The 19,197-nt window shown below is 31.7% G+C and overlaps 2 protein-coding genes across 2 annotated transcripts; one reads left to right on the forward strand and one right to left on the reverse strand.

Annotated features, from left to right (window-relative positions):
• The first annotated feature begins 9,153 nt into the window (after nt 1–9,153).
• LOC104718339 (E3 ubiquitin-protein ligase BOI-like) lies at nt 9,154–10,597 on the forward strand. The gene is made up of 2 exons (XM_010436064.3): nt 9,154–9,506; nt 9,606–10,597. Exons 1-2 carry the CDS (start codon nt 9,274–9,276, stop codon nt 10,462–10,464), a joined length of 1,092 nt encoding a protein of 363 aa, XP_010434366.2. The 5' UTR covers nt 9,154–9,273; the 3' UTR covers nt 10,465–10,597.
• Nucleotides 10,598–16,683: 6,086 nt separating this feature from the next.
• Nucleotides 16,684–18,312, reverse strand: LOC104718340 (fe(2+) transport protein 1). Its single transcript, XM_010436066.3, has 3 exons — nt 17,648–18,312; nt 17,388–17,537; nt 16,684–17,304 (listed from the first exon to the last, which is right to left on the reverse strand). The coding sequence occupies exons 1-3, from the start codon at nt 18,227–18,229 to the stop codon at nt 16,999–17,001; spliced, it is 1,038 nt and encodes a 345-aa protein (XP_010434368.2). The 5' UTR covers nt 18,230–18,312; the 3' UTR covers nt 16,684–16,998.
• Nucleotides 18,313–19,197: the final 885 nt, after the last annotated feature.

The raw sequence follows: 19,197 nt of genomic DNA on the forward strand, positions 1-19,197 counted from the left end.
TTGAATGAATAATCACACTAAATGTTGAGATTAATTAGTTTACATACTTAGATATATATAAATAATAACACATCATGATATCCCCTAATTTGTTGTCATTTTATATTTATTCATGAATATATATAAATCTATATTTATTGGGAATTAAGTTTCTTTTAATGAGTTGGAGATAATAAAGGGGTAATATATTTTTCTTTTTATAATCAATTATAATAACTATTGAAAACTTGTTATTTAAATTATTATGGTAAGAATACTAACATAAAAAAAAATAACATTTTTATATGATTTTGTTAATAAGTTATATGTTTAATAAGTTATATGTTATTTCTTTTTATTAACTTTATATGTTTTTATAGCCTTTTTAAGTTATTACTTAAAAATAATATAACTTTGACTTGTATATTTGTAAGTAAATTTTAGTGACATTTTAACTTAAAATAGTATGTAATTATTTAATTAGTTTTAATATGTGATATTTAAATTTGTGTGAAAATTGATGACATATCTAATTATTATTCAGTGGATTGTTTTAATTTAAATATAATGACATGTTGATGTAATTAAGTAGAAAATTGAAGGGTTTTTTTTGCTAAATGTGTTTCGCGCTCTGTGGCAGTGATACGTTAACTTTTTCAAGAGAGTGTTTTTCTATTAATATATAGGGGATATAGGTTTGGTTGGGATTGATCTATTCGTGTGTGGTGGGAGCCACTAGCATTAGCTCAATTGGGCCACCTACGGCTTATATCGTGTTCGTGTCACTAATCTTGCTTTGAATTATAAATTTGTTGTGATGCGAATAAAGTCGTGTATATTGATTGTGTTGGACTTGGATGCAACCAAACAAATACATATAGTGATAAGGAATTACCTAATATGTTAAGGAAAAAAACTATGGAGTTTAGGATCCAACTAAATATATATATATATGGAAAAAATGTTATTAAAACTCTCTAGTCTACATGTTTGTTGATTTAAAGTCTGAATTCTGATTTTGAAAAAAAAAATACTAATTATTCGTTGACTTTCAAATAAATCGTAAACTCTTGTTAACTTAGTACTTTGAGGCACAACATTAAGTGGTCAAACGGATAAATTAAACGAGGTTAATTATATATTAATAAGATCCGTTAATAGCAAAAGTACGCTGTTTATAACACACTAAAACCCTTAAATTAAAAAATTGATTCTCAATTTCCCCAAAATCACAAACCCTAATCGATCTAAATTTATTTTTTCTTCTTTAATTTCTCTTTTTTTCTATGATTTCTCTTTTTTTTTCGAGTTGACGAGATGAGTTCTAGCTCAAAGACATCAGTGGTTGTTTCGTTCGACCGTGGAGTACCACTGAAGTGTGTTTGTGGAGACGGTGTAACGATCTTTACATCGAGAACTGAAGAGAATCCTGGTCGACCGTTCTTCCGTTGTATAACAAAAAAAAAATTGGAATCTTCTCGTCATAGAAGATATCATGTTCAATTAGGGTTAGACCTATTAGATAGTTTGTGGATTGGGGAAATTGAGAATCAATTTCTCAATTTGGGGGTTTTAGGGTATTATAAACAGCGACATTTTGTTATTAACGGATCTCGTTAACAGATAATTAACCTCGTGTCTCAAAAGGCTAAGTCAACAGGAGTTTGCGATTTATTTGGAAATCAACAAATAATTGTCGTTTTTTCCTCCAAAAGCAGAATTCGGGTTTTAAATCAACGAAAATGTAGATTTAGAGATTTAAATGATATTTTTTCCATATATATATCCAGTATAGCAACTTTGTGTAATTGATAACCAAAATAGTTTATAAACTATTATGATGAAGTCTTAAAACATAGCAATCTGAGAAAATTTAATCATATTTACGTAAAATTACGGGTAATTAAGAAACTACTAGTTTAACTAAACCAAACAGAAATTTCGAAAAAAATTATGATAATGAACGCTACTTCAAGAGGCACGAGATATGTTAATTAACTTATTTTTCATATGATACTAATATTTTTATTAGTTTTTTGAAAGAACTAAAATCCCAAATTATTTGGTTAGCTAGATAGTTTCTTTTTAGTTGTTCTACTTCACTTTTTCTCAAATCATATAAAATTATAAGATGTCAGTGTATTGTTCTTGTAGATATGTGACAACAATTTTTAAATCGAAAACTATATCGATTCTTAATTTGTCTGTTGCTATATAATTCAAAATTCTTGGTGGCTAAACATTTGTTAAGTAAAAGAATCCTAATTTTTATGACTAGTACAACTAGTTTCATTTAAAGTTTTTTACTCTCGATCGTGGTCAAATAACAAAGTAGTTTGATTGTTCGAATATTTAACATTTATTAGTTGTAACAAAACATAAACTGGTCCACAAAAGTGATAGAAACAATCAAAAGCCAAAAATAAACAGAAGACCCTCGTAGAACGTCTAATCAATTTTGTCCTTAACTACTATATATTTAATAATACACAGATAAATAAAAGCCCAAAATTTTTTGACATATCAAACGTACTCAACTTTCGAAAGAAACATTATTGAAAATTATTTGGACCCTCTCTTATGAGTTATGCATTTGTGGTTGAACATTATTATCACTGTTGACAAAATCTTGTGATATTAATGGCTATACATGGGACATGAGTATATTGTATAGTCACACTCACATATAATCATGTATTGACTATTGTATATTTTAAAACTTTAAATATGTTGGTATTTTTAATAACATTATTTCAGTTCTGCTCATACTTTAATAACATGTGGTCTTCTTGGAACCTCAAGAATAACATCATTTTATTAGGAAATGGAACCATTCTTACGAAAGCATGAGATTATTTATGTACACACTAGCCCAAAGAAAATAAATTATGCAGGTGGTATATATATAGTCGTATAGTCCGTGGCGTGTTAGAAATATATCCAGATTTAAAAAATCAAACAAGTATATAGCATTACTGTATATACAAAAAAAAATGATATTAATTTGAAAGTTGGAGCTAATACACAGTTCACATTGCAAGATACACGCGTAAGTATATGTAATTAACGTGGCCTGTTATTCTCGTATTAATTAATCAATCAAAATTGAAAGTGTCCATCAAATCGCATTAATGTTATTGTAATGTAAACCAAGTTATAATGCACCGGTGGACATAAGTTTAAGGCATATTGAGTTCAAAGATTAGCACGGTCGTCGATGTCTGTCCAAATCATGACAATGTAAATCATCTAATACGTGCTAATTCATTTATTTTTGTTTTATATGAAAGATATAAATTTAAAGATATTTGATAGAGTGAATGTGATTAGATGTGATCGATGTCGTGGTCAAAACTTAATCGGCGGGATTGGTGGGGAAAAAAGAAATTATGGAGTGCATTTACATGATTCGATTTTAGATATAGGTGGCGATGACGATAATTAATCATGATGTGAGTAATGACTATTGACTATGAATCTAACCTAACTCGATTTTCTTTGTGACAATTACTCCTTCGTTTTGTTACCATTTTAAACTTATCAACTTCGTTTTCGAACCTTTCTTTTTATTGCATAGTTATCGATTTTTGTCCCTAATCTATAACCTTTTCCCTTTATTTTCAGTATTCTTATTACGTCCTTTAAAAAAAAATATGGTCGTAGGATCGACGCTTTTGTATGTAGCGTACATGCATAGATTGATATAAAACAAAGATAGACGTATATATACATTATTCTTTTAACAAAAAAAAAAAAGAAAAAAAAGAAGCATATGTAGATATCCATTACTCATTTACACATTAGTTGCAGTTGCAAATAAAAACAAATAAATTACTTTATCAAAGCAAAGAGAACAAGAACTTGTTCCAAAGTAAAATTTAAAAAGTTTGGTCTCACGTTTGGAAAAGTAAAATTTAAAGGCGAATATTGGACCTCAAAAAAAAAAAAAAAAAATAGTTATAATAATGGACCAGATATATATCTAAGTAAAACGATATAAACCTGAAAAAAACATAGACAAGAAAAACAAGTGTGACTATATGATACTTTTTGTGTTAAAGAAAGTATAAAATACTTCCACTTAAGTTTTGGAGTTAACCAACAGATTGGTTTGAACTATATTTGGTCCGACTTTTGTTTTTAGAGGATGACATAAGTAAAAACTGAGCGAGGTGGAGAAAACTTACTACATTGAAAAAACTTCTTTAGAAATTTTAACCTAATAATATATTTGGTTAGACAAAAATATGAAACAAGTGTGAATTGTGAATCACGGGAGCTAAATTGGTATTTGAGTCGATTCCTATGACGATAGAGTCGGAAACCCAAAGCCGAATATTAGAAAGTAAAAATTCAGATTAGATACTCCAAATCAAATATTACGTGTGTGCACTTTGTTATAATTAGTTGATTTACTTTTTAATCTCACTTTTTCTTTTTTGTCCCAGTGACTTAAGCAAACATGAAGGAAGGTGAAAAGGAAAAAGATGCTAAGAAATGAGAATCTATTTATACAATGCCGATTTGCCATTATTCTTTACTCTATACTTTTATAGTTATGAATTATTCAATAAATAAATAAAAGATCACTCGAAAATCAGGTTAAAAGGCAAAGTGATTTTTTCCCCGCTTTCTACAAGTGTAGTCCACAATTTTAAATCCTTTTTGTGACCTTTTTGCGATGCTTCGCACCATTAAGTTTCATAACTTAGGGCACGCATTAGACTTGATAACTTCTTACATACAAATATATATTACATATACTACAAACAACTAAATGGAAGATATTTAGTTTGAATGGGTTCCACGATGTTTATTCGGTTGTCACTTAATCACGTCAACTGAGTTATTATTGAATATGATAGATAATGTTTATTTGCTGTTAAACACATCATGAATTTACATTTAACAAAGAAAAAGTAATCTACAAACTTGTCACATGATTAAGCATTTATAGGACTTTTGAACAAATGTTTAATAAAGTGTATAATGTCATTATCATAATACAGACAAATTAGCCGTAGGTTCTGATCAGTCTCCACTAATTATTTTTAAGCTTTGCATGTGTTTCTAAAAGTACACAAAAATCTTCACCTAATATGCCCTCCCTTCTCCAACTTAGCAAGCACTAATTAATTTACTATATCTTATCTTACATCATGATCAATATAATTATCAATTCCCAAGTCTGGATCACCACCTAATTATTATAATACACTGGTTAGAGCAACCTTAATTTATTTTATTTGGTTTGTCATAGATTAACCTTTTACTTTGAAATTATATTAGATAAAGTATATATATATATATATATATATATATATATATACAGCTTATAATTGGTCTTCCTACACTCATTTAATTTATTATGTAGTCTCTCATCTTTAGCGATCTTCGTGTTTTCTTTACTTACACGTTGCTTTAGTCCGGTTGTTACGTCTTTGAAATGTCTTTTCAAAAACCTCAATATTCACATCTCCATATGCACAATGTATCGTATGAAGTTTTCTTTTCCTGCCGTATGTATAAACTAAAAAGAAAGTACACAAAATAAAGTTATACTCGAATGTTGACGTTTCAGCAAATCGAAATGCCCTATGAAACTACAACTATAACTTTTGCAAAATCAAATTATCGATTCTTTTTTCGAATCTATTAATATATATGTGTATATCATTTTAAAAACATCTAACAAATTATCTAAAGCATAGGCTTTGAGATTTTAGCAATGCTTAGGGAATCTGTCACCAATGCTAGGAAGTCTCAGACAACTATTGAGTGTGAATCTACCGTTCATATATATTCTCTAATATTTGCTGGAAAAGAAAATTATTCTCTAATTTGTATTATTCAACTTTTCTATTTATTTTAATAAGTTTCTTTTGACTTCTTTTTAATGGTCTATAATGACCTAACAAATTTATGGAATAGACTTTGGGTGTTAAATGTTAATAAAAAATACTAGTAAGAATAACTATTTAGAAGCCAATCATCCGGCCTTGGATAGGATTAGGATTATAAAATTTTACCCATACCTAGATTTTCACAAGTTAGTTAAAAGTTAAAACAATATTAAGATATATAAAGGTATTATATTTGTTGATAAACGTCCATGTGTAGGAAAATATCTTTTGTATGGATATAATGTAGTAGTTATTAAAATCACAGATCAAACAGAGTCAGACTAATTAACCCTCATATTTGAATTAAATTAATGAAAGTAATTACAATTGACCCGTGAATAGAATTAAGTTCAAAAACAGAATAGACCTAATATGTGTCATCCGTTAAACCCGTGATAGACCGAGCGTGGGTGGATCAATCTGATTGACACCTACTAGTAGTTGGTGCTGATAAGGATGGACCAATTCGAGTTTTCAAAAGTTTATATGTATGTATATGTCGTTCCTTCCACTTTCTTTCCGCATTTTTCCTTGTCTCTTATGTAATATGAATGCAAATGTAAATGTCGTTATCTGTAAATAAAGAGAAAGTATAACACATAGCATATAAAACAAAAAAAAATAAAAAAATAAATGAAAAGGCTTAACTGTAAAAGGGATCGGACAATCTAATATAAGTAGAGAAAATAAGAATTGTTCTATACTAGTTTTCTTTGGTCTTTGAATTAGTTTGTTCGAATGGGTTGAGAACTTTCAAGTTGTCAAAATCATATATCAAATTCGATTATCTAAGGAAAAATTGTTGTCGTTTCTTAATAGTCACTACAAACATTTTATATAGTAAAATATTTAATTTCTTATAATTTTGGAAAACTAATTTGGATTTTGGATCAATATCTTTTAATAACTAAAAAGGAAAAATAGTTGAGAAACATAATTGCGTAACTTATCCTCAACTGAAAGAATCAATGTATATATACAGATAGATATATAAGATTAAAATTCAATTCACACTAGTTGTTTAATTTTTTATACTAACTAATATTTGTTTCCATCTCCTCACGTTTCCTTCAAAGCATGAACTCGGCCACGTATGTCCACAACCACATCTATCTTGCTCGTCTGTCTAACTTATGAAATCAATAATTATTATTACAAATCCACATATAGAATATAAATTGAAAATGAATTTGAAAACGTATAATGGGACAAATAAGTCTATTTAAAAATGATAAAAGCTCTGAACAAGGTTCAGCATACTGATGATGTTAGGCGTAGTTGCTGACATTTGAGCAAAAAGTCGAGAATTATATAGACAGCCGAATATGTCGACAAGATATATAATACAAATGAAGTTGAGAAAGAAAAAGACAACCGAAGATGTCTTTTTCTACGAGTTGGCTTATCCTCAGCACTGTTCAGTATTATTATGTTAAGGAAAACAATCCAGTTTTTAGGTCTTATAGCAATTTGCTTTTTTAATAATAATAAAATCTGTGGTAAAACAGTTACCACACATAAAATCTAAATATTTATAACTACAGTAATATGTTGTCGATTCAAGCAAGATGCATGCGATGTTATATTGAGAAAGACTGAACCTACTGGTAAACAATATAGCATGATTAGTATATCAGATTAAAAAGGTAGATCAAATGGTATAACGAAATTAAATATTTGTATTTCTACTTATGTTATCGTTAAACGAATGATATGCTATGTCCAGATGTCCTAACATAACGTTATCATCATTCACCGATATTTTCGACAAATCACTCATCGACAAAACATAATATGTATTGATACATAAAAAGCTGGTATGAAAAACATTAGATTCGCATCAAGATAACGTTTAGACAGTGGGTATATATATTAACAACAAAAATAAAGAGAGAGAGGGAGACGCATGAAAATGAAAAAAAAAAAAGGAAAAGTCTTTTTTGCTTATGGTCGACGTGTCCCACAACCAATGACCCAAGATATCACTCTCACTTACAAGACCTACTTGTCCGTACTATATAAACATTATCGAATGATTCCCATTTTTATTTTTCTTTTACATTTTGCATTAAAATCGGAAAACTAATAAATACTATAAACAAATTAAAAGCGACGAGACGACAAGTCAAGAAGCAAACAAAATTGGTGGTACCGAAACAATTTATAATCTCTTTTTTTTTTTCTTTGGTTATTGATAATTTCACGAAGATATGACACAAAAAGGTTCTCTTGGTCCCACTTCGACGTGGCCTCAATCTTTACATCATGACCCCACACGTTTCGCACGTGCAACTTTACCAGTTACCACAAAAAGATTAATAAACATAATTAGTAACTTGTATTTAAGAAATAGGAGTAATGTTTTGTGCCTCAAAGTATTTCATCGTAGCTAAAATCTAAATGATCCAAAGATAAATCACGGAATTGTTATAAAGTATATATGATGAAAGTCTTGGATATGCCACGGTGGAACATGACATGGCAAACATAAAGCAGAGCTTTTGCCACATGTTAGAAAGTAATTTGAGAGCATGGTAAAATTTATCATGGGGATGGTTTAAATTTTAAATAAAAAAAAAAACTGAAAAATGAAAAGAGTTTTGCATGTTTGAAAATCTATGAAATTTAATTACAGTTATCACAAAAAAAGGAGACATTGATAAGATAGATATGGTTTGACTAAAGAGAGGTTAAATTGGAATGTATCTAAACACAAATACAGTGAACTACATATCTTTTCTTCTTTTCTTTTTAGAGAAAACAGCTTTACAAATGTTTCTTATTTTTTTTTATAATGGAAATACAGCTTTGCACATTTTAATTATTTTTATCTTTTGAGTTTTAAAATAAATACAAAAAAAAAGATGAACCATTAAATAAAATCTAATAGCTAATGTTAATATTGTGTCATTAATTAGCCGAGTTAAACCAACATTGATTTGTTGTTAATAAAATATACTATGTGTGTATATATTATTTTTATATTGGGAAAATAATATTATAAATATATTGATAATATAATGGTGCTTTGACTAGTCAAGTTCACTGTTACCTACGTTTATGTGGCTGTTGCTAAGGAAACATACATGAGTGCATCAATTAAAAAGAAAGAAATATGACAAAAAAAATTACTTTTTACAGGCCCAATATTGCGAAATTCAAGAAAGATAGTTGTATATGCAGATTAAATTTGTTTTTGAAAAAGCAATGTATTTTGGCTTTTTTCTAATTCCACATTCTATTTAAGCACATAAATTGTCTTTGCCAATATTTATAATTTATTAGCATATAATTCAGTAAAACTTTTGAATTTCCAAACATATATGGTAATCATAACCATAAAAATCAATATTTTATTTGACTTGATAATTATTCAAAATAAAAACAATAAATGTGTATTTATAGAAAAAAAAGTGAAAATATTGACTTTTTCTCTCCCTTAAATAAAAGCCAATCCCATAGATTTCTTCACCAGTCGCCACAACTCCTCCTCCCTCTTCTTTCTCTCTCTCTCTCTCTCTCTCTCTCTCTCTTTGTTTTCAGAATCTCTCGGAGCTTTTTAACAACAATGGCTGTTGAAGCTCATCACTCGAACATTTTCTCTCAGTTAATATCATCAAACAGGTAAATAATAATCTGTATTTTTGTTTTTTTTTGTAAACAAAATTTTCTCTATCTTTTTTTTTCCTTTTAATAATCGTTTTGTGTGTGTTATATTTGCAGAGATTGTGTTAAATTCCAACAAAACATGAATCACGGCGAGTTTAATCTCGCCGGCGGCGAAGTTCCGTTAATAACCGGAAACTCTCTCACCGTTGATCCTTTAGCTGCAAAAGCTAACGTCAACACTTCTTACAACTTCACTGCTCCTCCAACGTCTACAAAACGCCCGCGTGATTTTCAATACCGCGACTCAGACGCTCAGTTCGCGTCTGCGGTCAAACGGAGGTCCGTAGCGTTTGACTCATCCTCGCCGTTGTCATTGATAAACGCTGAGTTCGTATCTCAGATCCAAAACCAACAACAGACGGAGATCGATAGGTTCGTAGCGCAGCAAACAGAGAAGCTTAGAATAGAGATTGAAGCTAGGCAACAAACGCAAACGCGGATGTTTGCGTCTGCGGTTCAAAACGCTATAACCAAGAAGTTAAAAGAGAAAGACGACGAAATCGTACGTATTAGGAACCTTAATTGGGTTTTACAAGAGCGTGTGAAGAGTCTTTACGTGGAAAATCAGATTTGGCGCGATATCGCTCAAACCAACGAAGCAAACGCTAATAATCTTCGGACAAACCTAGACCATGTTCTTGCTCAACTCGAAACGTTTCCAACCGCTTCAGCCGCTGTAGAAGATGATGCGGAATCGAGTTGTGGAAGCTGCGGTGATGGTGGTGGTGCTGAAGCGGTTACGGCGGTTAGTGGCGGTTGTAAACGGTGCGGTGAGAGAGAAGCAAGTGTGTTGGTGTTACCATGTCGTCATTTGTGTTTGTGTACAGTTTGTGGTGGTTCGGCTTTGTTACGAACTTGTCCGGTTTGTGATATGGTCATGAACGCTAGTGTGCATGTTAACATGTCTTCTTGACCATTTTTGTTTTCGTTCGTTACAATTTAATTTATTTTGTAGTTATTCTTCGTTAGGATTTAAAGTCGCAAAGAAATAGCAAATTGATTCTTGTCTTTTTGTAACTACTGGCTATAAATTAGTTTTTCGTTAATTCTTAATTTCTTACGATCCTTCAATGGAATCCAAAACTGAAAATTGTAAAAAAAATTAAAAAAAAATCACTAAATAATTTAAGTCGAAGAGAATATAATTTTGTGAAAAAAGACTTAATATAATGAATTCAAACGATTCGAAATTTGTTTTGAAAAGTAATTATTCCCGAGTTCTTTTTAAGTTGCACCGTTGTTTGGTTGCTTATTCTCGAAGTTGATCACATGAGTTTTGAATTATCTAACTCCTTTTTAATGACTTTTAGAATGTCGATATATATTGAAAAAAATTATCTATAGATATTATAATATTGCAGTTTGGCAGTATCTTCTATCTTTCCAACCCCGCAAAAATAAATGAAACCAGAAGAATCATACTTCGCTATCAAAATTAAGATAAACAATGAAAATGAAAAAAAAGAAATAGTCTGAATTCGATTGCCTCAACGACATTTTCAGTTCATAGTCATTATAGTTGTCGTGTAATAAATATTTCAAATTCGGATCATATCATGTGCAGTGCATGTCTAGACAAAATACAACACCCCCACTAAAATGGGTTTTATTGAAACTATATATATTTAATTCTGTAAACGAAATTAGAACGATGAATACGATGTGTGAATTCACGAGTTACGATGATTGCGTCCAAGAAACGTTACCATGTCTCTATCTAATAATTTAGTCTATAATTTCCCTTAGAATATACCAAAAATTAATTAAAAATTTTGGATTATATGGCACGTACATAAATAGTCGCCAAAATGAAACTGGTACGACTCTGAGATCATTCGTACATAAATTATTTAAAGAGAGAGTTGAAATCACATTGTTCCATGTCTTCGTTTCTTCCCCATACTTGCTTCTTTTTTTTTTTTGGGCCATGCCCCTACTATATACAAACATAGTTATTTATTACCCTCACCCAAAGTTCTATGTTAATGTCACCTAACCCTATCTTTTAATTTGTTTATATATTTTAATGTCAAATTTATAAAGCTTTTCCAATATTTGATGTTTTATAAAATTTAAATGAAATACCTAGATCTTTAACCCTTTTTCAAATGATAATTATCGTTTAATTTAGAATAATATCAAACATACAACCCAAAAATAGAATTATGCACATCAAACTTGTTTTTTGGAATACATCACTTCCTGACATAAACATATACTCAAAAACAAAATAAAGTTAGTGGGATATATAAACATAAAAATCATATTTTATACATATCACTAAATGTTAAACAAATACTTATTCCGTCTCAAAATATAGGATTTAAACTAAAAACACGCAGATTAAGAATTATTTACTTTTAAAAAGTCCAACTAATTAAAAATAATATTATATAATATAAAATAATTATTTTAAAAGTTGCATAAAAACTTGAAAACATCCTATATTATGAAACAAAAAATCTTTTTGAAACATCCTGTATTATGAAACTTAGAGAGTATAATTCTACTTTTACAGATTTTTTTAGCACAATCGACTTTACTTCCCGGAAAATGATTGACAAAAATTATAGCTATATGCGAGTAATATATAAATATTAAACAGAAAAAAAAAAAGAAACCATAAACCAGAAGATCCGATTATCCAATTAACACAAAAAACAAAATTCACTAAGTTGAATGATTCTGTAAAAAGGCCGACTTCTCAAATGGGCTGTCCTAATTTTTCCAATCACCATCTATTATGCTTTAGATTTCTTAATTATTGGTACTCTAGATTTGAGAGATGGAAAAAAACATCACACGGCAAAATTACCTTGAGTCTTGAGAAGAAAAAGGAACATACAAATACCATGAGTCGTGTGACCAATTCCCACTACAAATCTACCAAAGAGGTGTGTTATAGTGTGATAGATGCATAAGAGAAAATCCAACCATAAAACACCAAAATACCAAATTTTGACACTAAATTTAGTATTTTGGTATCTCAACTTTTTTTCCATCACCAACCAAAACAGCAAAAGTTTTGATTTAAGATTCTCATTAAAAAAAAAAATAGTTTGATAAACATTAATTTTATAATGTTATGTTTTTAGTATTTTATTTAACTTTAATATGATTTTAAAAATTTTAATCAATTTGGTATTTATTTTTTTAAAAATTATATGAATTATTTTTTCATATTATATTAATTATAGTTTATAGCTCATATTATTAAATTTAATAAAATAGTTTTATAAATTTTGGTAATACATTTGTCTTTTAGAGGACAAACAACAATTTAAGTTCATTTTTAAATTAAAAATATAATAAACAAATATTTATTTTCAAGTGTTTCATGAACAGTATTATACTAAGTATAGTGTAATAATGTTCATAAAACACTAAAAAAAAAAAATAGTATATGTTCTACCTTTTGGTTGAAGTATATTTGCACTATATTTGATATTATACCCTTAGCGTTGGAGTAGCTCGAGAATGACAAGAGGAAGCAATCATCCAACCATTCTCATTTTAACCACGCAATTTTTTTGTATATCATAGAATATCAAAGACTGATACAAGCTCGAGCTAACTCGGCTGGTACGATCCGGTTTCGTCGCCAAACTTCTCGAACCAAGGAAGGAGTGGTTAAGGGACAAGCTGCTCAAGCCTCCAAACCACGAACAAACACATAACGTACGATCCGGTTTCGTCGCCAAACTTCTCGAACCAAGGAAGGAGTGGTTAAGGGACAAGCTGCTCAAGCCTCCAAACCACGAACAAACACGTAACCTGGGGAAGACGAGGTGCACCACACGAGCTGCGAGATTCTCGTGATAAAACACAAAGGTTCTCTAGCTATGGAGTATCGGGTCACGACAAAGCTGAGAACGAAGCGGCTGCGCAAACTAGGGCAAGCTTAAAAGAAAGTTCTTATTTTTATTTCATCGTCCAAAAAAATAATGATACACGGTGCCCTTTATAGGCAATTACAAGAAAGAAGAAAAGAAAATAATAAAAAAATACAAAAAAAAATACAAAAATTAAAATAAAAAAATACTCTAGACTCTAGAGTTTATTGTGCAACAGTCTTCATTGAAATAACTAAATATGGCTAATTTAATCCTGCAAAATCAAAGCAATAAACTCATTAAAGTAAAAAATGGAAATAATTCAAAAACTTACCTTCACAGATCGATAATGAAGCAAAGTCTTGAGCTTGTTCACCAAGCCTTGGTTCTAGACGTTCTCGTAGTCTTCATGCATCCTCTATGTTGATCACAAGGAAGTTGTGGGCTTGGGCCTGCGAGCCCACCAGTGGCCAAAAGTCACTCCGAACTGAATCCAGGTCACGACTCACGGTGGAAGGTGGTGCAACGTCTTCTTCATGTTGGTCTTGAATTGTAGAGAAAATAGCTCGACCCAATGGCTCATGTGGAGGTGGTGATGAGCTGACTTGTTCCATGAGTTTTTCCACGTACTTGTTGAACTTGTGTTGAAGCACTTTAGCTCGTTGTCTTGTTATGGCTCCATCAAAGACTTGTGGTGCTTCCGGTTTAGATTCTTTGTCCGGTTTTGTTGGACCATCCGGTTCAGTTGGGATGTCCTCATCAAAGACTTAAACCTCGAAAGTTTTTTTTTATTTTTTTGGTTTAAGGACAGGTGTTGCACCTGATTTAAATAGTTTTGAGAGGATCCGTATTACAAAGCACACGACAACAACATATCAAAAGAGAATCATGTAAAACCAGTACCCAAGATGATCGCATACTTTCGGTAAATTGTGAAATTACTTTTCGTAGCCATGGAGTTAATGGCTAGAGTGACTAGACCCGTAGCATTGCTTTGGATCAGTTGAACTGAAATTTGTTGATTTACGGTTTTTATTCAAGATATTAAAACGAGAATTAGTGGTGGCACAAGTTTTTCTCTAGCTAATTTATTGCTATTTTATCGGGTCTAGCACTCTATCCACTGATTCCATGATCACAAGCCTCTACATACTCTGATATGTTTACACAAATTTGTACCTTTGTTATAACAGGCACTACTTTGCCTAAAGTTTACTGAAGACATAGATAAGAGAATCTGAAGACAAGACATTTAAAGTGAATGGTCATATTCTTCCAAAATCGTTGGTTTTCCTCTTCCTTGGCCCTTTCTCACGCTCCATTATTTTTCGCAAAATAAATTTTGAAAGAATTATTGATATATAACGAAAGTCCTACTTATTAATAGTATAATTAAGCTTTCAACAGTTTTGTTTTCCTCTCGAACTCAATAGAACTTTGGAAATAAAATTATAGAACTTTAGTAAGATATGTTAATTTTGGCAGTATTGTCTTTTTTTTTTTTTTTTTGGGTTTATATATGCTAATTTGGCAGTATGCTATATATAATTCTTATTACATGACATTCGAATTCTCGTGAGAGCTTTGAAAACAGAGCACCTTACGTGTGTTTCCAACCGCCCAAAAGATGTATGAATCAAAAAGAATCATATTTCTTCATCCGACTAAAAATATTGCATAGTCATTATCGTTGTCGTGCAAATAAATATCTCAGGTTTGGATCATATCATGTGCGTTGCATGTATTATGTACAGGGCCGGCGCAAGTTATATGGCTGCCTGAAGCAAAATTTTTTTTTTCTAACACTAAACAAAGAAAAAAATATATTTCTAAATAAATACACTAGCTAGGCTTGAACCCCTACCTTTAACAGTGTAATGGAGGCTTTTACCACTACACCACCCTAGTTTTCAAAAATATGATGCCCCTAAAGTTTATTATATTTATCTGCTGCCTAGCTTTACGAGCCGGCCCGGGTGATTATGTATAGACAAAAGAAAAAAAAAACCTCATAAAACTTGGATCAGAATAAATAATGCTTCAATTCAAGTGAAGCACATTATTTGTAGAGTTTTGAGACTCTACAGATGCTTAATAGCGGTTTTAAGACAAAAATCGCACATCATGCGATTGTTGTCGTACTATGGTTGTAAGTTGTAACAGTTAATAACTTCACAAAATGGGCTGACTTCATATATGGGCCGTAAGAGTTAAATCAAAACGTAACTCCCACCCTCTTCAAAAGTTTTGACCTCAAAACTTGATCTCCTACATCAAAACGAGTTAAATCAGTAACATTAAACGTAGGAGTTACGTTAAACTCACCGGGCAAGTCAATGCGGTACGCATTGTTGTTGATCTTTTCTAAAACTTTAAACGGTCCATCCCCGCAAGGTGCTAGCTTTGAACTCCTTAGGTTAGGGAACCTCTCTTGGCGCATATGCAGCCAAACCCATTCTCCCGGCTCGAAGGTTATCTCCTTCCTTCCTTTGTTGGCGTGCTTCACGTATTGTTTGGTCTATGCTTCGATGTTTTCCCGGACTTTCTGATGTATCCTTTTAACGAATTCAGCCTTTTATAATCCTTCGTAGTTGATATCTTTGGCTTGCGGAATAGGGGTAAGGTCCAAAGGTGTTAGCGGATTTACTCCGTAGACTACTTCAAATGGCGTCTTCTTGGTGGCCGAGTGAACGGTGCGGTTGTAGGCGAACTCAATGAATGGAATACACTCCAACCAATTGTTCATGTTTTTCCCAAGTGTGGCTCTTAGTAAAGCTGACAAGGTGCGGTTCACCACTTCGGTCTGGCCGTCGGTTTGGAAACCGACTGAATCTAGATTTCTATTTGGCTATTGTTTGTTTGAAGTTTGAACTTTGACTTTGATTTTTTTTTTTTAATAATAATAATTAAACAACTAGATTTCTAGCTAAACCAATAAACCATTCGGTCTTAACATAAAAACCACAGTTTTTTTTCATTTATATGAATACTAGGATGTATTAACGCATTGGTTCAACTGGTAGATATATTCATTCATTCAACTGAACCGGTTCGAACAAATTTTCAAATAAATTCTAAAATCAACTTGCAGAATCAACAGCTAGCTAGTAGTACTGTAATACATGATAAATTTGATAATTAAAGCAGTATGGTGGGCAATGCAAGTGATTGACAATGGACCAATCAATACCTAGCTAGTTGTAAACATAGAAACTTATAGACTGTGATTATGATTAGTGTTCCAAGTATTGACATGCAGCTTTACCGAATATAGATTACATAGCAAAAAATAGATGTTATTTTATCTTGCAAACAACAAAAGTTTTATTTATTTATATGAGATATACGAAAAGATTACACGATCGATATGAACTATATTGCCTTGACAAAAAAAAAAAAGGAAGATAAAAAACCTATGAATCGCGGGACCTATCACATTTACATATCTACCAAAAGACATGTACCTTAAAGTGTGATAGATCCACGCAATGACACAAGTCTTTTGTAAGGGGGATAAAAAAAACCGATAGAGAATCGAGACATAAACCTAAAACGGTTTTTAGTTCGACGATGAAATCCACATGATTTCAATTCCAAAATATCCGAAGAATTTATTAAGCCCATTTGGCGATTACAGACATTCCACCGCACCCGAGAAGAGCCGCGACTAAACACTTGACCTGCATTTTGATGCTACCTTGAAGCTTAGGTCCCATGAACTCAGCAGCTAGAAGATCGACGAGCGCCATGTAAATCAGCAATCCAGCGGAGCATGCATTGAGAAGTCCAACCGTGATCAAAGCTTTTGGACTATTATCTTGGTAAACCGTTGATAGAGCGATCCCTAATGCTATTCCGAATGGTGTTGTCACCGCGAAAAAGAATGCCATAAGAAACTTTTTCATATTCGTGTACTCAGCCTGAAATAATATTTTTAACATTAGATGTTTGTGTATAGAGTAACATATATTTGACGAAAAGTTATATTTTCATTTATATTAACCTGGAGGATGCAACCGCCAAGACCCATGCCTTCGAACATTTGATGGAAGCAAAGAGCTGCAATGAGTCCTTTAATGGTGCAAGTGTCACTAGTTGCTCCTAGAGATAGTCCGATGACTACCGAGTGAACTATGATCCCAAGTTCCAACACCTATATATCCATAAAATAAAATAAAATGATATTCGGTTATATATCATTTAAAATGATAAGGTCAATTAATATCCGCTTCCTGAAATTTCCATAGATATATATGTACTAACCATGGCAATGACCCGGAATCGCAAGAGTTGTGCATTGGCGGCATCATCTTCTTTTACTGGTAAGGTGACATCATTTGCGGGACCGTGGCCATGACCATGGGGAACGATCCCAACTGCGTGCTTGCTTGTGTAGAGGCTCGTGGCCATGGAGTCAATGGCTAGAGTGATTAGACCCGACAACATAGCGAGAAATCCGGAGAAAGGAAATTTATGCCACGGGTTCTCTTCAAGACATATAGATGACAACATTTCGAAAGAATCAGGCAAAACATGCATAAATCCGGTTCCGAGAATGATCCCGGAGGCGAAACACTTAATGATAGTGAAGATGTTTCCGTCTGGTTGGAGGAACGAAACGTTACGGCTAAAGAGAGGAGCTCCGACACCAATCATGCTTGCAACGAGGATAGCGGCGATTGCTATGATTTTGAGAGGCAAAGCTTTAGCTTTGTTGACGCACGGGTTCGCTGACTCGCTTCCGCATTCTTCCGGCGCCGTTGAAGTTGCTGGAGAGATTGCGAAAGAGACAAAGATGAGTACGAGGAAGATTGTTTTCATGGTTAGTGTTGAAGTTGAAGCCATTTCTGTTTCGTCTTTTTTTTTGTTTTTTCTTGTTCTTGGAGTTTTGTATGTTTAGGTTGTTTAATGTTTGTGTCTTTGGACGTACTAGATGAGCCGGTTTATATAGTAATGTGTGCCGGTTGTTTCCATGCCATTTATTCTCGATGAAGAAAGAGAAGTAGTAATTGATTACTCGTTTGCTTCCGGTGTGAAACGAGAAAGTAAAGTAATTAATAGTTCAAAAATAGTAATGAGAGAATTATATATGAAAATCACCTAGATTTATTTCTTAAGTCACATAAATTCATGGAATTTTGAGATTTATATAATCAACCTTTGATAAGTTATTTAAATATATTTTTCTTGCATTTGGTAGTTTGGAGTTCTGGCTTTAGCGGATGAGTACACGTACACGTCCATGTAATTGTTCACTGCCCTGATGGAACCATATTCTCAATTATTCGGTTTCCTTATATTTATTTTGTTTGCACATAGTTTATATGTTGGGTACATATCAATAATAACCAATTGCTCACCAACAGATTATAAGGCGTTTCAGTTAGTCAACTGTCAAAACGTCTTAGTTTTGTAACAACCACTATATATTATTTCTTCTATACAAAATATATGATATGTCTAAATGAAAACTTGTATGTTTTTGAAAAGAATCTATGGTATGTTTTTGGATTTTATTTCAGTATATTTATTTAAAACAACGTTCATTTAACAAATTTGATGGAAAATCAGTTTTATCATGTTAATTATCTCCGAGTTTTCAGAATAGGAATATAGTTACGTATACATTCGAGTTTTTAGATTTGAAAAAAAAAGTTCGAAACTAACATTTATATTATCGTTTAAATGCATTCCTCATGCCGTTTGCCGAGCGGTCGCGAAGTCAACCCCATGCGTCTTCTACAGTTCTGCATTAGGTCAACTTTCACAAACGTTTACTTTAATCTTGTACACTATTTAAGTTTAAGCTCTAG

Source organism: Camelina sativa, chromosome 10 (genome assembly GCF_030686135.1).
Source record: "Camelina sativa cultivar CO46 ecotype springtype chromosome 10, ASM3068613v1".
In the NCBI taxonomy this organism is placed as follows: Eukaryota; Viridiplantae; Streptophyta; class Magnoliopsida; order Brassicales; family Brassicaceae; genus Camelina; species Camelina sativa.